At 33.8% G+C, this 19,323-nt stretch overlaps 2 protein-coding genes across 2 annotated transcripts; both read left to right on the top strand.

Moving 5' to 3' along the window:
• Positions 1-609: 609 nt before the first annotated feature.
• LOC131661946 (uncharacterized) lies at positions 610-2,973 on the top strand. The gene is made up of 3 exons (XM_058931607.1): positions 610-1,204; positions 1,287-1,558; positions 2,617-2,973. Exons 1-3 carry the CDS (start codon positions 883-885, stop codon positions 2,680-2,682), a joined length of 660 nt encoding a protein of 219 aa, XP_058787590.1. The 5' UTR covers positions 610-882; the 3' UTR covers positions 2,683-2,973.
• Positions 2,974-12,518: 9,545 nt separating this feature from the next.
• On the top strand, positions 12,519-18,747 carry LOC131661945 (nuclear pore complex protein NUP88). Its single transcript, XM_058931606.1, has 9 exons — positions 12,519-12,896; positions 13,023-13,174; positions 13,627-13,749; positions 14,500-14,644; positions 15,357-15,418; positions 15,640-15,856; positions 15,978-16,889; positions 17,688-17,937; positions 18,191-18,747. Exons 1-9 carry the CDS (start codon positions 12,633-12,635, stop codon positions 18,469-18,471), a joined length of 2,406 nt encoding a protein of 801 aa, XP_058787589.1. The 5' UTR covers positions 12,519-12,632; the 3' UTR covers positions 18,472-18,747.
• Positions 18,748-19,323: the final 576 nt, after the last annotated feature.

Here is a 19,323-nt window from a genome sequence, read left to right as displayed (position 1 = left end):
TTTTACACTGTCAGTGCATATTCATTTTTCTCATAAAGAAAAATGTAAAATTAATAATATATATTATAAAATTAAAAATATAAGAAACAATATTAACTTTAAAATTTTATTCTTGTAACATATTAAGAAATTAATCAGAAACAATATTAACTTTAAATTTTTATTCTTGTAACATATTAAGAAATTAATTAAAAACAATATAAAAGAAAGAAAAAATAAAAAGAAAAGATATGATATTATTTCTATAAATGTAATTTATAAATCTTATTTATAGGACACAAATAAACTCACAATCCCATCAATATACATATAACTTGAATATTTATTGAAAAATATTAAACATCAATAATATCTATAATGTATTACTCCTAATACTTAGGATTTATTGCCCCACAAGAGTTATTTCCTTTATAGCCTTTTCATTTTTTATACAAAAATGACGTGTATAAACCCAAAATCATTAATTAAAAAACGCATATAATACGTGTAAACCATCTAGAAGTCAAAACGATGTTACCTTCACAATGAAAGAATAATCTTCACCAAATAAACTTTTCTCTTCTTCTAGACCCAAAAAAAAAAAAAAAAAAAACTTTACACATTAATTAATTGTCTTCTAAGCTTTTAGGTATTGCCGTTAGATTATAAAGACAAAGTATAAAACTATTAGCAACCTCTATATGACCGATCCCATTCCCATTCTCTGCGTGTAAAGTCCCAACCATTTGTCATCACTCCAAAACAGTCGACAATTCTACTTTCTTTCTTCCACTTTGGCCTGCACCTTCCTCTTTCTCTCTTTCTCTCTCTCTACCTTGTAACCAACCTCACAACAACAATTCATATAGCTGTTTTTCTCTTCTTTCTTTATTTCACTATATCATGAGAATTGGAACCAAATTGGTCTTATTCAAAGGTGCTGCTGAAATGGGTTTTTTATCTAAAGAAGAGAAATCCAAGAGAATACTAAGGGTCGTAAAAACTCTGTTTTTCTTAATTACTATGATTCTTTCTCTTCTTCTTTTCTCTGCTCCTGTTCTATTAGTCATCGCTGATGCACTTCTTCCTTCCGCTCTTCTCTCTACACTCTCCGTTTCGCCTCTTTCGTTATCGACTCTCTCTTCTCATTTCAACAACTACGATTTTCGTTACTCTCTCATCGATATTCCACTCCTCTCAATAATCAGATCCTTTATAATCTTCTGTAAGTAAGAAAGTTTGAATTTTTTATTGATTTTCGATGACCCTTTTGGATTCTGATTCTGATTTGATAATTTTTTTTATAGGTGTTTATAGTTTATGTGATGGGCCGAGACTTTCGAGATCACGAGGACCGTATTTGGGGATTACTACGTTGTGTTCTGTTTTGTCTCTGTTGTTTGTTTCGTTTAAGGCTGTTTATGTTTTTGGACATGGAAGTGGTGGCTATGTTGGAGGATCGGAAATTGCTTTGTTTTTGTGTTCTTGTGTGTTGGCTGTGGGACATGTTGTGGTTGCTTATAGAACAAGTTGTAGAGAGAGAAGAAAGCTTTTGGTTTACAAGATTGACATTGAAGCTGTAAGTCTTTCTTTCCATCCATTTACCTACCACTTGCCTTCATCCATTTCATTAAGGTTAATGATTATTGATAATTTAATTGGGAACTTAATTAAATTTAGTTTCAATAAATTTTGTTGGTTTAACAGTTGAATTTTCTCTCTGAGTGAAATGTCGTGAATTCGAATTTACACTCCTGCAACTTAATATCTCTGGAAAGTCACTAACATAATAAAGACACATAAGTTACAATTTTAGTTAACAAAATTATAAGAATAGGATGGCTTTCATGATGGGAACTAATGGGAATTTAGTGAGGTAACAAGGTCCCACCTATTCTAAGTACCATTGAAATATCAAGGAAACTTCATTAAAGACCCTACATACTTATTTTAGTATTGGGACAATATAGGGTTTGAATTTTCTCTTTTGTCTAGAAACTATTGACAATATTTTGATGATGACAATTCCTCTTGAATGTTTGAAACCAAAATTCAAGTTGCCTATTTAATTTTTTCAGCTTTGGCAACATATGTTAGTTTGTTGACTTTTTCAACACAACTACTTTGAGGTGGTTGAACTTTGGATTAGTCTAAAAGTAAACTTTTTTCATTGAAATTACTCTTCCAAATAGTCAATCCTTCAAATTTTTAATCCAAATTTTCAATTATGATAAAAAAACATTTTTTGTTTGGTTTATGTTCAAAGAATCTAAGCAAATCAAATGGGAACTAGCTTTTCTTGAATGATGACCAAACTTTGACTAGACAATACTAATAATTTACAAATATCTAGGTGCTTTGATCTTATGTCACATGTGAAGATATGGTGTTAAATTGTTAATGTTAAATCTTATATAGTAGAAGTGTTTTATTGACTTAAGATAATGGACAATATTGCCAACGCAATTGGGACCTTGCAAGTTGGAGGCTGCTCACTAGCAATAATTAACAATAGGCTTCTCCACTTTAATAATATAATAAGATATCAAGTATCAACAAATTATTCCCATGTGCTTTCCATGCCACATTTATATGTTTAACCAAATTAACCATGTTATACTTTTGATATCTTTGCAGATTTCAGCTTGTACAAATGGGTATCAGAGGTATCCAAAGATTCTTCAAGAAGTGAGAACCAAATGATATCACTGTGGCACTAACAGATTAGATTAGAGGAATATATGAAAGTATAAATTTTACATCTAACAGTTATTAGTGATTATTATAGTTTAGTTTACACTTCACGGCTACCATGAAACATAAAGTTGTTGAATGGTGTTATAGGTATATATGTAAAACAGAGCTTCCGCTTTGTCATTTATGTAATATTCTTTTATGTCACTTTTTTTTTTCTCTTTTTTTTTTTTTTCCTTTTGATTTGTGTATATCTTATTGTACATATATAAAATGAATGGATTGTTGGTTTTGGTTAAAGGTCTTCTTAAAGTGTCAATTGTTGTTGTTGTTGCGAAATAGAGAAATTCAAATTGGTGTAACCAGTAATAGCAGGAGTGTAATCAGTTATTACCTTTTTAGCGGGAGTCAATATTACAGAATTATCATGTAATCGGTTATCACTTTAGTGTAACCGGTTATCACTCTCCAGTTTTCAGTATTTTTAAAAGAGAAGCTTCTTGTAACCGATTACAGGTTTGGTGTAATCGGTTATAGAGTTGCAAAGTTTATTTTTTCTTTTAGTTGGTTTGTTCCATTGATGTGTATTGTTGTATAAATATCCATATCTGATCATTAATGAATAACAACCATATTCTTACCCTAATTCTCTCTAATTCTCTCATTCTCTCCATCTCTCCTTGTTCATCATTTATCTTGTGATTGGATTTCCCCCTAACATTTAGCATTAAGAGTCTAGTTCTTTGAACGAACACTTTGTGTTCGAAAATACTTTCTATCTCCAATGAACGTATCCCTACAAATCTCTCAATTCTCGATGCGAAGAATTATGTTAAGTGATGCAAACAGATGTAGGTGTTGTTTGGTTATCAAGATATTCTTGAAGTGATCAAGAACGTTGTTAATCCACTTGTAGAAGGTGTAACAGCTGCACAAAAAACTACACACAAGGAAGAGAAGACGAAAGATTTCAAAATTTTACATCTCATTCATCAATGTGTTAATGCTGATAATTTTTTGAAGGTTGGTGACTGCACATCCTCAAAGGAAGCTTGGGAAATATTGGAGAAAATTATACAAGAGCTAATAGGGAAAAGGTGGTGAGGTTACAAACTCACAAAAAGCAGCTTGAATTAATTCAAATGGACGAGAAGGAAACTATTAATGAATTTACTACAATAATCATAAGATTGGTGAATCAAGTGAAAGTACGTGGAGAGACAATCACTGAGAAATATGTTGTTTGTAAGATCTTGAGAACATTGACATAGAGATTCAATAACGTAGTGGTTACTATTGAATAGTCCAAGGATATTTCAACCTTGAGGCTCATGAGCAGGGAATGAAGGAGATTAATGTTGACAAAGCAAAGGTTGAAGTTGCTTTGCAAGCCCGTTTCGTTGGAAAGGGCAAGAAGGTGAAGGGAAAGTGGTCCATGAGTAGAGATAGAGGAAATTACCAAAACAATAGTGGGAGAGATTCCCAAAATTCAACATATCAAAATGGTGAAAGCAACTGCAACAAAGGTGGAAGGATCAAGCAATTACAAAGGTGGCAACAATAAAGGAAGAAGAGGAAGATAGAGAAATGACAAGAGCAACGCCTAATGATATAATTGTCAAAAGCTTGGATATTTTGCTCGTGAATATAATACCTATAAGAATGATCCGCAAGAAGTTGAAGCAAATTTTTCAAGGAAAGCAAATGATGGGAGCATAATGTTAATGGTGATTACTGAAGCAGAAAACAACATAGAGAAATGCTGCCAAAACTAGGTACAATCGCTTAAAAACATGATGGTGACTACACGAGAAGATGCAAAATGCAACGATTAATGGTACATTGAATCTGGGTGTTCAACGCACACGATAGGATTAGGACGGAAAGATTGGTTTGTAAAAATCAATCTAGTGTTGAAGAACAAGGTGAAATTTACGGATGATAGCACACTTGCAGTAGAGCGTATTGACAATGTATCAAACAAGAGGAAGAATGATCAGCGTTCCTTGAGCAAAGATGTGTTATGTATTCCGGGAATCAAGTGTAATCTTTTAAGCATTGGCCAATAGCTTGAAAGGAATTACAAGATTCACATTGAAAACAAAGTGTTGAAAGTTATGGTTGCAAATGGGAGTTTGATCTTAAAGGCCCCTATGGCTCAAAATAGAACTTTCAATGTTAAATTGAAAGTAATAGAGCATAGGTGTCTTGCAACGGCTTATAGTAGGGAATAGTGAATATGGCTCTATAGGCTTATGCATTTGAATTTCAAGGACCTCAATGATATGCAGAAAAATAACATGGTTACGGGGCTGCCATTGATCAACATGCCAACCAAAGCATGTGAAGAGTGTGTGCAGGCCAAGCAACACCGAGACAATTTTGGCAAAGACGCAGGATACAGAACCAAGCATCACCTTGAGGTGGTGTACTCAGATGTTTGTGGAACGATGCAAGTTAACTCAATCGGAGGCAATATGTACTTTGTCACTTTAATTAATGATTTTAGTAGAAAGTTGTGCACTTACTTGATTACATGAAAAGAAGAGGTGGTGGAAGTATTCAAGAAGTTCAAATCCATGATAGAAAGACAAAGTGATAACAAAATCAAAACTCTAAAAATAGATGGTGGAGGTGAATATGTCTCAAATGGCTTTGGGAAATTTTATGATCAAGAAGGCATTGTACAGGAGGTAGTGCCATCCTATACGGGTTAATAAAATAGAGTCACCGAGAGGAAGAATCGATCGATTGTGAACAAAGAAGCTAAAAAATATTAAACCAAAAAAATTTTGGTCCGGATTTAAGCCTAATATAAGTTACTTGATGGTATTTGGTTCGATTGCGGATAGACGTGTTTCAGATTAGCTTTGAAATAAGCTAGATGACAAGGGAAAGCAAATGATGCTTGATGGGTATCACTCGAATGAGTGGCTACAAACTCTATAACAATGTCAACAAAAGAATCATAATCAGTAGGGACATGATTTTTGATGAATTAAGGGACTGGCAACTTGCTGAAATTAATTCAAATGATGTCTGGAACTGCTCTTGCGTTGTTTGAAAATGCATACGGTGAAGTTCTAATTGAAGGAAGTGCGAGAAGATCAACAAGGAAAAGATGAATGGCCATAAGACTACAAGATTGTGAGTTATTCTTGGATAATGAAGTAAATGATATTGGTGATCTTGTCCATTTTCCCCTCATGAATGAATCAAAACCCATACAAACGGAGGAGGCCTTGAGTGACCCAAAGTGGATATGGGCAATGAATGAGTTTAAAATGACCGACCTTGGTCTCATGAAGGGAATGCTCAAGCAAAAAAGGAGGTATGGTCTTGAGATATTGAAGAAGTTTGTAGCAGTGTAATGTGGAAATTATCCCTGTAGAACCATGATTGCAGTTCTCAAAGAATGAAGACAAGCAACGATATTAATCCAATGCAGTACAGAAGATTGATTGAATCATTGCAGTACTTGTGCAATACGAGATCTCACTTGGCATATAATGTTGGAATAATGAGCAGGTATATGAGGTAGCCAAAGGCATCACATTTGATAGCAGTCAAGAGAATTCTGAGATACGTTAAAGGTTCGATTGACTATAGAATTATGTTTCCTACAACAGATAAAGGTAGAAGATGCAAATTGCTCGGTTATACTGACTAAAAGTGGTGTGGAGATAAAAATGACAAGACATACATTGTTGGATACATCTTTATGTATGGAGAAACACCAATCTCTTGGTGTTCTAAGAAGGAACCTTTTATGACGCTCTTTTCTTGTGAAGGCAAGTACATTAAAGTGTCCATGTGTGTGTGATAAGTTGTATGGTTGATGAATTTGATGAAGGAGATGTGCAACGATGGGTATGAAGTTGTGACTATAATGATAGACAATGTTTCTGTATAAACCTTGCAAAGAATACTGTTGCACATGGAAGAAACTAGCATATAGAGATGAGATTTCACTACTTGAGAGAGCTTGTGAGTGAAGGAAAATTGAAGTTGAGGTATTGCAAAAGTGAAAATCAGTTGGTTGATTTGCTAACCAATGAAGTAAATATTGAAGTGTTCAAGAGGTTGAAGAATCACATGAGTACAAAAGACTTGAAGGAATTGAATTAAGTTGGTGTGTTGTGAAAATAGAGTAATTCAAGTTGATGTAGCTGTTGGACATGTGACTTCACACACAAGATGAGGGTGAATCGTGGTTTTAGAAAATATTGAGCTCGAAAAACTTTTTGGATCAATTTCAGAGTTTGAAAATAAGTAGCGAAAAATAAAATTCAGAAGATAAAGTGCAGAAAAAAATAAAAGTTAAGGGAAGATAGATGACACAAGGAATTATATAAGTTCAATAAAAAAGACTTAGTCATGCCCCCAGGTTTTGATCTTGAGAGTATCCAATAAAACTTAAGAGCTTTTAGTAGGTTGAACTCTCGAACTCCCTTATATCAGAAAACTGAAGTTTGAGGCTTACTTCCAACCAAACAGCAAACACTGAGAGAATATATGAGTCTTCTTTCCAAACTATGGATCGAAGCGGTTAGTTTCCTGTCTGTTGTACCCTAATTTTTGACCCTGAGATCCCACCTTATTTTACCAATGATGTGATCATCATTATCATCATTCCTAATCATTCATGCATCAATTGCTAACCAAAAATTTACAAAAGATTATGTTTGTTTGTTGCTTGTTTCACAAAGATGGGTCATTGATCAAGGAGTTCAGGCAAATTAGGGTTTTGAGGCTCACAGAGGAGCTCAAGCATTCTCATATGCTCAAGTCATCTCCCTCATCAATATCCAAGCCTAAGGATGGTTCAAGTCAAGATCAAAAACTTCCAAATTCATCTGATACAAGATTAAGGTTTATGACCTAATTCTCTGAGGAAGTTGGCTTTTGATCAAAGCATGGTTCCATGTCTCAAATCATGATTCAAGGGTATCTAATGCCTCATTATAATCCACTCATAACATTCATTTGACTAGAATATCTTGATTCAATGGATACTTAAAAGAATGTAATTCATCTGGAAAAAATCAACTATTCAAAACCACCTTTGAATTTTGAGAAATTTGGTCAACCATGGACTTATGAAGATCAAAATCATGAATATAATATTATTGAAGTCATTTGATCAAGAAAAATCAAGAAAATAAATCAAGGAATCTAAAGTCAAAGATTAGGGTTTTGACTTTTCTTGAAGGAATGCATATTTTATGCGTAACTTTGAAAGGTCATAACTTTTTCAATAATTGGCCATTTTTGTGCTCCAAAGCCTCAATTGGAGAGGAAATCAAGATCTACAACTTTGTCAGTGTGAAGTTTTTTCACAAATGAATAGATTTTAAGTTATGAAGCTACAAAGTTGTTGACATTTTCAACCATTATAAAATTTCATGAATAGGCAAATTTGTTCTCTAAAAGTAAGCATCTTTGAGGCCAATTTCGATCAAGATTCTTTGAGAATTTGAGAAAACACCATACATGAAAGTTATAGAGGACGTTTAGGGCTTTCCAAAAAATACAATAACTCCTCCATAGCATTTGTGAGCTAGGAGATTTGAAGGGATGAAGTTAGACCTTCATACTTGAATTATAGGTCCATTTTCATGAAGAACCAAGTTGCAACAATGAGCCAGACCTACTAAATCCTTGATTAAAGGTCCTATAACTTGCAAATCCTTCCTTAATAAGAGGTTTACACAAAGATTTGAGGCATTGCCTAAGTATTTGGATCATTAACCAAAGAATTATTTAATTTCAAGCATAAAGCCATGACTTCTATTCTTGTAAAGTGGCTTTAATCACCAACAACTCTTGCATTAAGCCTCTAACTTGTTTCATCTGGCCACACTCCAACACAAACCCAACAAGCAACCATCTAAAACTAAGAAAAGCTTCCATAAGTTGTGATTAAAGCTTGCCAAGTACCATTGAAACCACAACTTTCTCATTTCTTCACCAAGTAGCAAAGTTTCACAATTTGAAATTGAAACAACCATTTAATCTAATTTTCGCCCCACAAAACACAAATTGTGACTATAAATAGAGGCCTTTGCCTCTTGTTTCTAACACAAAAAAAATCCCAACTTCACTCTCCCACTTGAAAGCTCCAAAATTCCAACTTGTACAAACTTGTGAATTTTGAGTTCTAAGCAACTTCTGTGTGAAACAACCATCCAAACACCTTCCATACACTTCATAGAAACTGTCTAAACCTTAACATTGCCTCTGTACACCTTGAACATCATCATCTATTTTCAACTTTGGTTACTTGCAATTGGATTCGGATAGAGTAGCTCAGGCCATCTCCTAGTGTTCTAAGCATTCTGATAGCATCCTCAAGGTCCAAGGAAGTTGTCCAGATCATCCAATCTCTTCTAGAAGTCTATTAATCCATCCATCGATCTCCACTTGCAGAGGTAAGCTTTCACACTTGAACTCTCTCATTTCTGTACTATTTTTTAATAAAGCTCGATTCTATTATGTTTGTTACAATGTGAGTATCAAAATTCCTCTGTTGGTTGCCATCTATACTTGCTATATGCTATTTAATTTGGTTTTGAAATATTAGGGTTCATATAATTTTTTGGAAAAATCGTTGCGCTACAGTTTAAATAAATGCATGATTGATACACTTATGGAATAATGATAAAATTTAGAGTAACTTTCGAGTTTACATCTCTGAAAAATGGTTGAGTTTTGGCCAATATACGAATTCCAGAAAGTGGTGTTCCAAGGTTGAAGATGAAGTTCAAACTGAACTTAGAACATGTTTTTAAATATATATTTATGCGCGTGTTAGTTTTCAGTTGTAACGCGTTTGTCCAGTGGTAAGTGTTTTAATTGGTAACCACAAGGGCGTGGGTTCAAGTCCTCATAGGGCCAAAACCTTATTTTTACCACTTGTTTTATTTAATCTTTTTACCAAATTTGATACTCCCTCCGTTTTTTATTATAAGTCGTTTTAGACTTTTCACACAGTTTAAGAAAAATAATAATTGTTGTATGAAAATGAGAAATTATGAAGGTTTTTACAAAATTATCCTTCATTAATGACATATGGAAGATAAATTTATATAATTGAAAGGAGAGAGAATAATAAATATTTAAGGATATAATAGGAAAAGTAGCATTAATTATTCATTGGAATTGTAAAGCGACTTATATTTAAATACAATTTTTTTTTCCAAAACGACTTATAATAAAAAACGGAGGGAGTAATTATTTTAAAATAACAATTCAATTTATTTTCACTAGATTTTTTGCACACTCTTCATTTATGTGACCTATTTTGTAAATATATTTTAAAAATCCAAAAATACTCTTTATTTAATGAAATTTAAATTAGATAAAAAGGATGTTTTTATGCTCTTAAAACCCTTTTAAAATCAAACCCTTTTTAAATGATCTTCACCAGTTGATTTGTACATATTTATGTGAATCAATTAGGGTTAGGATGAGTCAACCTTGAAAATATTAACATTATCCCTTAGTTGATTCACCTAGGGTTTTATTTAAACTTTTAAATGATTAGGTTTAGGTTAGTGTACACATGATCAAAACCGTAATCCAAGATCCATTTGATCTTTTGATTTTAATGCAATATAATGTTGATATTTGACTTGATAACCATGTTTTCCTTGTTTATCCACTTGTACATATGCTTGTTGATTTACACCTCTATACCTTTATACTTTGGTTATGTTATTATCTCTGTATATATATATATATATATATATATATATATATATATATACATTGTCAACTAACCCCACTTGCATGAGACATTCATCCATCATCACATCATATTTATGATCTAGAGGTATGTCATCCCTTTTATTCATAACCCTTTTACACTTGACTTTGTTTATATACATTGACATATTAACTCACCCTTTGATTGTATCCATGATACAGATAACATGTCTCACACACCACTTGAGATGCTTACCCATATATGTGTGCTTGAGATGTTTAATACCTCATTGGTGCTAAAATTCACAGGAATGAGAATGGTATTGACTACAATTATCAAGGTACTCACTCTCTTTTCCCCCTCTTTTACTTTGTACTTAGTATTGTTAAAGCTTAGCACTTTCTCCATGTTTTATAAAATGGTTTTGTATTGTTAAAGTTTAACCTCTTTTAAATCAACCTTGGTTTTATATTGTTAAAGCTCAACAACCACTCTTTTAAATTACCTTTGCCTTGTATTGGTCAAGCTTGACACCTTTTAAAACTTGTTAAGTATTGGTATACACGGATAATCGGATCCTAAATCTATGAACGCGTCCGCTAATAGTTTCAAAATCACTTTCAAGAAATATTAAGCTCCGCTAATTAATTAATAAAGTGCTTTTGCAGTATTTATTAGCTAAAAACAAACCAATTTTATTATTTTGTATCAGATAGCTTTCGATCTTACCCGACATGTTCACAGTTTTACTTTCGTAATAACCGATCAAATTAAGCTCAGAAAAAACGTGTTAAAACCAAAACAACCCTCAAATGTAATCCTAAAGAAACAACATAAAGAGCACCGTTGAATCAACGGTCCTCACATTCCAACACTTAAGAAATTAGCCGAACATGATTGCGGTAAAAGTAAAAGCTTTTAATTTAAGTGTGAAATTCAACATAATAAAAGTGCGAGTGCGGAATTAAAGCAAATTAAGTGCGGGAAAGAAAAGCAAGGAAAGTAAAGGTGCAAGATAAATAGACAGGGCAAGTAAAAAGTAAATAAAACTGAATAAATTAAGAACCTGCTCCAAACGAAGACTTGAATCTGGTACAACTGGAAATAAACTTTTGAGGAAATTAAATGCTGGAAATAAATGACTTGAAAATAAAGGTGCTCCAAACCCGACAACAACAACAATGCGATAATCATCTGGTGTGAATAATTAAAGCCTTTTGGATATGAATTTATGCTTAATGTTGTACTAAGTTTGGATCCCCGAAAAAGTGAAAAGAAAGTCCTATTTATAATGCATATAAATCCTAGATTTAGGTTGGACGGTTGCTGAACACGTGTGAGAAAATATAGGGGAGACTGGGAGGATTGAAGACCAGGGCCAAGTCCACTTTTCCATTGTTTTGGAAAAACAAAGGGTGGCGAACGCCACACCCCCTACGGCGAACGCCATGCTCATAAAATTGGGAAGACTAAGTCTTCCTGATCGTTAATGGATGGAACAGGTCGCACGCCTCTTGGCTTTCTCCATAGGGAACGCCATCACGAACACCTTAAGTGTAAATTTATCATATTCCTTCGTTTTCTGTCCAATTTTCTTCGCGTAAGCCCCTAATATGGTCAATTACTTGAAAAACAGACAAAACGCCAACATAATACTAGGAATAATAATAAAACAACGATAAAACATATGCAAATCGAATCATATATGTGATATGTTTCATCGTTATCATGTACCGAAAAGTTCCTGGTACAAATGAAGTCAAAAAATCCAAAAATGTTAAAATTGTTGGTAACAAATTGCAGAAATTTCATAATTTCCGGTAGAATTTTTCAGAAATTCTAACATTTCTGAAAAAATCTTCTGGGAATTCCAATTTTATTGGTACTTTATTCTTTTTTTTAAAGAATTTCTGGCTGCTTGAAATTCTTGAGAAATTTTAAAATTTTCAATGAGTTTAAGTGAATTTTGAAAATGGTAGAAATTATGAACAAGAATATTATGATATTTTCATTCAATTTGGGGATGTCAAGTTCTATTTAGGGGGTGGCAAGTTAAATTTCCAAGGGGCCGCTATCAAAATTGGGCCTCCAAGGAATCTAAGCCCACATAAACAAAACAAAGATCAGAATTTGAAATTGTAAGAAAAAGATCAAAGAAAAACAGTTACGACGTCGTTTGAAGCATAAAGAAGCAAGAACCCGCCGGGAGAAAAAACAGCCACCACCACCATAGCAAGAGAGTCCCTTAACAATGAGGATGACAGTGGAGCCAAGCTACTCTCCAAGTACAACTCCCAAAGAAGAACTTGAATGGCTCCCTCTACCAAACCACCCTCTCTTCACCACCACCACCGCCTCTCACGACGCCACCGGCAACGTTTCCCGAAACCTTCTAGCTTGGGACGGAGCCAACCGTCTCTATTTCTGGGACTCACATAATAACTGCCTTCATCGTTTGTCTCTTCGCCTCGGTGATCCTGATCCTACTTCCGTTCTCGCCGCTTCTCCCTCTAAGGTCCTTCTCTCTCTTTCTCCTTTGCTTTGTAATTTTGAAATTAGGTTTTTGCAGAACCAGAAATCAGAAATGGAATTAAATTATAAATAGTGATCAATTATTGTAACTTGCGGTGAATTTGAATAGGTGTTGCAAACAGATGTTGTGCTTGACTTTGATGTGCACAAAATCTCCATCAATAGGAATGGAACAGCGATACTTCTTTTTGGCTCTGAAAGACTCTGTGTTATGTATCTCTATGGACGCACATCCAAGAAGGATGTAAATTTGATTTGCAGGTACAAGTTTGAATCACTCATATTTCAGCCACTTGTTCTCATTGCACTAGGGGTTTCTGATGAATTTGCTCTAGTTAAACCATGTTTTGTCCATTATGTATGCTGTTTTTTTATAAAACATACAATTATCATGATCACATTGTTCTAGTCTATGAAGCAAGGACACCGGAAACACAACATTGACACGTCGACACCAGTAATAATTTGAAAAAAATTAATAAATTAAACGTAATTGCAAGTGTTGGTGCCAGTTTCAGATAGTGAAACACACACCTATTTCCAGAGGTGTCGGTGCTGAAGAGGTTCTGGTTTAATTTTGAGGTTTGTTGTATAAGTAGAAGTGAGGTGGTTGTCATGAGTGTAATTATGCTGAGTTCATGGAGTTATGATGCCATCTTAGAAGAGTTGTATTTTACAATATTTTTTTGGGGTTTCCTTTTTTTTTTTTGCAGGACCATTGCTGTTGGCTCTCAGACAGATTCCCTAGGAAACAATGATATTCGTGTATTGGAAGCATCATGGCACCCTTACAGTGATACTCATTTGGGAATCCTTTCTTCTGACTCAGTTTTTAGGTAAGGTTTTTATGTGAAAGTTATTCTATCTAAATTGGGCCGTTCCAAGGATTCAAAGCCTACATAGATAAAAACTAAAATCTAATTTTCAAATTGTTCCAAAAACATTTATGACATCTCTATATGAGGCCTCTGGGACATGTGAAGCGTGGATGCTGGTTGTTAATGGATCTTGTTGGTTAATGCATGACTAGGAAATATAGTGGAATAGGCTAAGAAACAATAGAGAGTTGAGTTATGCCAAACTTTAATACTTGAGAAACCACACATATAATGTTATGAAGAAAGAAGGAAAGATCAGTTTGATATCGTAATTTATATGTGACAAAATATTATAAGAAATGTCCTACACTTTTTGAAGTATTTTAGTGGTATGATCTGTGTTAATATCAGATGATAACAAGACTGCTTGACATGTCCTCTAGTTATATGAATCTATTCTGAAAATTATTCCACCCAACCATTAGCTTATATGTTCGATTGCTAAAGATTCTTTATGCTTATGCCTACTAGTAAAATTTATCATGACATACTAACATATTTTTAATTTACTTTTTTGGCTTTTGATTGGATTTTTCTTCTCATTCTTAAAATGTCCATTAACCATAAAAAATTGCGTAAACCCTAAGTCTCCCACATTCCCTATACAAACGTCTATTGTATTGGTTATATCTCTTGATTGGATAGGAAGATATTTGATTGAGACTTATGTTTAAACATTTCTCTCTAACTGCAAACTCGTCTCTGTAGGCTTTTTAATCTGGCTGTGGATCCTTTGCAACCAGAGCAAGAATATTATTTACAGCCTGCAGGGCATGGTAGATCCAGAAATGCCTCATCATTGTGTCCAGTCGGTTTTTCTTTTGGGGGAGACCATTTGTGGGACAGGTTTAGTGTAAGTCCTGTGGATATTCTGTTTAATTTAATTTATGGATATTCTCGTTTGACCATTTTATCCTTTATATGCACATTTATACTCTATCTGGTTTTACTCAATCTTTCATTTGTTATACATTTTTTATTTATTAAAATAGAGAAAAACGAGAGGCATATGATGGTGTAACCCGTGCATCTGAATAGCACCATGGAAATTACACAATTAAGAGTATTAATTACAAAAGGAATATGCTACGTAATATTCTATTCTAAGAAACTTCTAGAGTACGCTAAAACATATTTAAAAATATTCCTAATTACTATTTATTATTCATTTAAATATCAACAACTTTCATTTTCTTTTTTTTTTCCCAAGAGATTGTTACATTGTAGCCTTGATCATGCTTTGGAAGCTATTTTATTATCGAATATATTTCTAAATTTGTTGTGTACGAACCATTTAAGAGCATTCACTCAATAGTCTAAGCATTTGAGAGAGTTGTTCATGGAGATATTGGCACAGTGGAGCCTCATTTGATTTATGTATAATTGACACCTAGTGGAAAAAGACTTCTGCCGTAATAATCTTCATGTTTTAAAACTACATTATAGAAAGATTCATTGATCTTCAAGATTATTTTGCTATAACGAAGTATTATTGTATTATATTTTATTATCTAGCTACTTAAATTTTCAGTTTTTAATATTTTTCTTTTTGTGCTATTGAACAGGTTTTTGTTGCATTCAGTGATGGGTCTATATATGTAATTTGCCCTGTTGTTCCATTTGGAAGGTATTTCACTGATCTCATTTTTACCTATCTGCATTTTTCTTTGATTTTGTTAATATGTCATGTCCATGGATTATTTTATAGAAGATTGTTTTACTACATCAATGTCTAGACTATTTGTTGCGATCTTTGGGTTTGCATCCATGCAATTATTTTCTTCCAATTAATCAAATGCTACTCATGATACTTCCACAATTGTGACTATTTTCTCTGCTTCTTCGCAGTCTATTCAAATGTGAATCTTTATTAGACATATACAATGACGCTCATACATTTGGGCTAATGTCAGCCAACTCTGTAGCGGCTAGTAATTCAAAGTTGGCAATCTCCTGGCTAGAAGCAACATTTCCTGAGTTACAGAACCAAGAAACTGAAGGAGACAACTTGTCTTTGCTAAGATCTCATGCTTATGTAGTATTTGATGCATCTCTAGTCTTGCAGGTATACTTTCCAAGCTAGACTCTTGTCAGCTGCATCATAAGTAGATGGACAATTTCATTTTGACAGTATGTAGATGCAATGTTTTAGTATGACTGTACTTCTTTTTGCTTTTGTTTTGTAGGGACCTCTGCAAAGAGTAGGTCAGAGTGGAAACGGAGATTCAGTTGGTCGCAGTGCTGAATGTGAGGGTCGTGCAGTTAGTTTTCTCTACAATTCAGTTAGCAAAGACTCTATCTTGGTTACTGCCTGGAGTGGGGGGCAATTACAGATAGATGCTCTAGCTGATGAGATCCAACCTGTCTGGAGTATTGGTAGTCCACCTCGTCTTCGTCTTGGCTCCCATGACGAAATACTTGGCCTTGCTATGATTTGTGAGTCAACTGCCAGCAGTCCCCCGGAGAAGCTTGATCATAATAATGCCTGGTTGGGTAATCCATCCCCTCTGCTGAGACTGGTTATTGTTGATTTGGCTCTGCCACGAAGAGCAGAAAGGGGTTATAATATTTCATTGTTCATTGATACCCTTATGCCAGAGAGAATATATTCCCTTCATGATGGAGGGATTGACTCAATAGTGTTGCATTGTCTTCCATTCACAAGTCAGGCAAATGGAAAGGATGATACAATGAGGACACCTTCTGTACATCCTGTTCTTAATACATGCCAGAGTGGATCTGCTTCAGAGCCTTCACTTTGTGGTTTTGTGTCATTGTCCGATTCATTTGGATATTCCTGGAGTGTGGCTGTTACTCTTTCTCGAGAATGTGTTGTGCTTGAGATGAAAACTTGGAACCTTTTGCCTCAATTAAGCATCGATATGGAGAAGAAGCACATTCAATCAGTGGGGCAATCAAATGAGAGAGATATTCAACCAATAATTAGCAAAGAACTGCTTAGTGGGCCCAAGGAGGTACTTGTTCCTTGGGCCTCTCAAAGTTTACGCTCAGTTGCAGCTGATTCAATTGAAGGCCGGTCAACATTGCATCAGTATTTCAAGCTATTTCATGAAACTTATGTGGAATATGCTCACAAGGTATGGCTACCATATCATCTTAACTTTTGCTGTTAGTTGAGCAATACTTCCTCATTCTGATCTGGCATATTTGTTTTAACTGTTAAAACTGGGCTTCATGAAGTCACCGTCTTATTTTTTTTTCTTCTTTTGCATGAATATGCTCCTAGTTTTATTTGAATTTCCAATTTCTTTTTACCTCTAATAAGATTTGGTCTAAGCTGAAGTAATAATCTTGGGTGAAAAGAGGCATTAATATCTGTAGTCTGTACAGAAGGTTTATTATAGTGTACAAAATTGACCACAACCTTTTTCAAATGAGGAAAAGTTAATGATAATTTTATTATGGATGAGTCTTTACACATTACAAGGTATAACTAGAAATACTAGATTTGAAGAGAAAAGTGGGGTCCAAATGTACAAAAAATGATAGTATATCCTTTTAGATGGTTTGGACATGTGTGAAGACTTGTAGAAGCAAAATAAGGAGGGTTGATGTAGAGTAGTCCAATAGTTAGAGGGAGAGGGAGACCAATGAAAACTACAAACCAAACGACCAGTTTATAGCATCGGTCAGCACTTTGTGAGAAAAAACTTTGTTCTTGATGAGAAAAACGTTATGGATGATCACTTGTGCAATATATTTGAATGAGATGGGTGTTTCATTGACAAATTTTGTGAATTATGTAGTTCATTAAAAGTTAATCCATCAGTTCTAGATCTAAATTATGTTTTAAAATCACAAGCATAATTTGAATGAAATTATGCCTTTTGAAAATAACAGCTGGATCTCGTTCTTTGCATATTTTCTCCTACTAGGTGCACCTGGAACTCAAGCATCATGCACCTCAGTTGAAGAAAATCATTAATGACCAACGTTCTCGATTAGGTGATGCACAGCAGAAACTTTTGAAAGTTGAAGATAAAGAGAATAAATTACAGAAAAGAATTGATCGTGCAATTCAAATGCACAATTCTTTGGAAGAGCGCTTACAACATTTAAGGAACCTACCTGGTGCTCACAAAAAACCACTGTCTAGAGCAGAGCGACAGTTTAAGTCTGAACTTGGTAATGGATGCTTGATCCCTTACTCTAGTATATGTCTGACTGTTCATAATTTTTTTTAATACTTTGTTTTAAAACAGAAGCTTTTAGCATTTAATGATTTGCAGTTCTCACATGTCTTTCACCCAGATTTTGATAAGTCCAGTCTCTCCTTTTCCTAGCCTATACCCCATTCTCGTCTCTGCATTATCAAATTGTAATCTCTGTTTACTGAAAGATTTTAAGTAGTACTTAATGACGCCCTTATTTTTTTCAGATCACTTCAAGGAAGTTGAGTTGGATGCATTGCATTCTTCTGTTGAAGCGGTAAGTGCCAGATTGAGAAGGCACATGCAAGCTTCGAAAGCTAGTCCACAGAAGAAAATATCAGGGAAGAAAGCTGGAGATGATCAGATATCAATACTCAAATCATCACTTGAAAAACTTTCACTTGTAAATACTGAAAATTCAAAGAAAGTTAAGATTGTTGAATCCACGTTGAGTAACAAAGAAAGAAACAGCGGAGAATCAAGTCTGCCTATGCTTAAAAACTGTTAGTAGTTTACTCTGGCATTGGTGTGGTTCTGAGTTAAGCTTTCCTTTTTGTAGTCTTGCCATTTTTGTCACCCAATGTGCCTTGCCTAAATTTGAATGCTTCACTGAAAGAGAAGTTAGAAGCACAGTTAACATATTTATTTAATTTATGAACTTGTGTAAATGACAAAAGGAAAAAGTAGTTGCAGAATTTGTCTGTTGTATTGTATCTGCAGCTAACTATTCAATTGTCAGCTATAGACAAGAAATTTCACGATGATGTGGTAATTATTTTTAGAACTTGTTAACTCCATGCTTGTTGAGTATGACTCGTATTAAGACAAAGAGGAATATAATGTGCAAATTCCAAATATATTTTAGGCCCAACTCTTTGTTGTGGGTAGGGGATTGTGTCCCGCTGGACGGTTCATAAATATTATTGTAAATTGTCGTTGTAATATATATATATATATATATATATATATATATATATATATATATATATATATATATATATATATATATATATATATATATATATATATATATATATATATATATATATATATATATATATATATTGTTTTTAACATTGTAACCTTAATTATTAGACACAAATCAAGGGAAATATAGCTGTTATATAATTGCAAAGTTAAGCACTATTGACCGAATTGTATCTACATAGATTAATCCAGTTCATTGTCTCTTAATTTCATTTCTCTTTAATTTTAGATTAATCCAGTTCATTGTCTCTTAATTTCATTTCTCTTTAATTTTTTATAAGGGTTGTTGGTCTAACAATTGATGTCAGAGGACGATTAATCCTGGAGCGAAATTCAAAGTGACTAGGTTTGACGAGACGCGTAATTTCGGATC

The sequence above is a fragment of the Vicia villosa genome, linkage group LG3 (genome assembly GCF_029867415.1).
Source record: "Vicia villosa cultivar HV-30 ecotype Madison, WI linkage group LG3, Vvil1.0, whole genome shotgun sequence".
Taxonomy (NCBI): Eukaryota; Viridiplantae; Streptophyta; class Magnoliopsida; order Fabales; family Fabaceae; genus Vicia; species Vicia villosa.
This window is presented reverse-complemented; position numbering and strand designations above follow the sequence as displayed.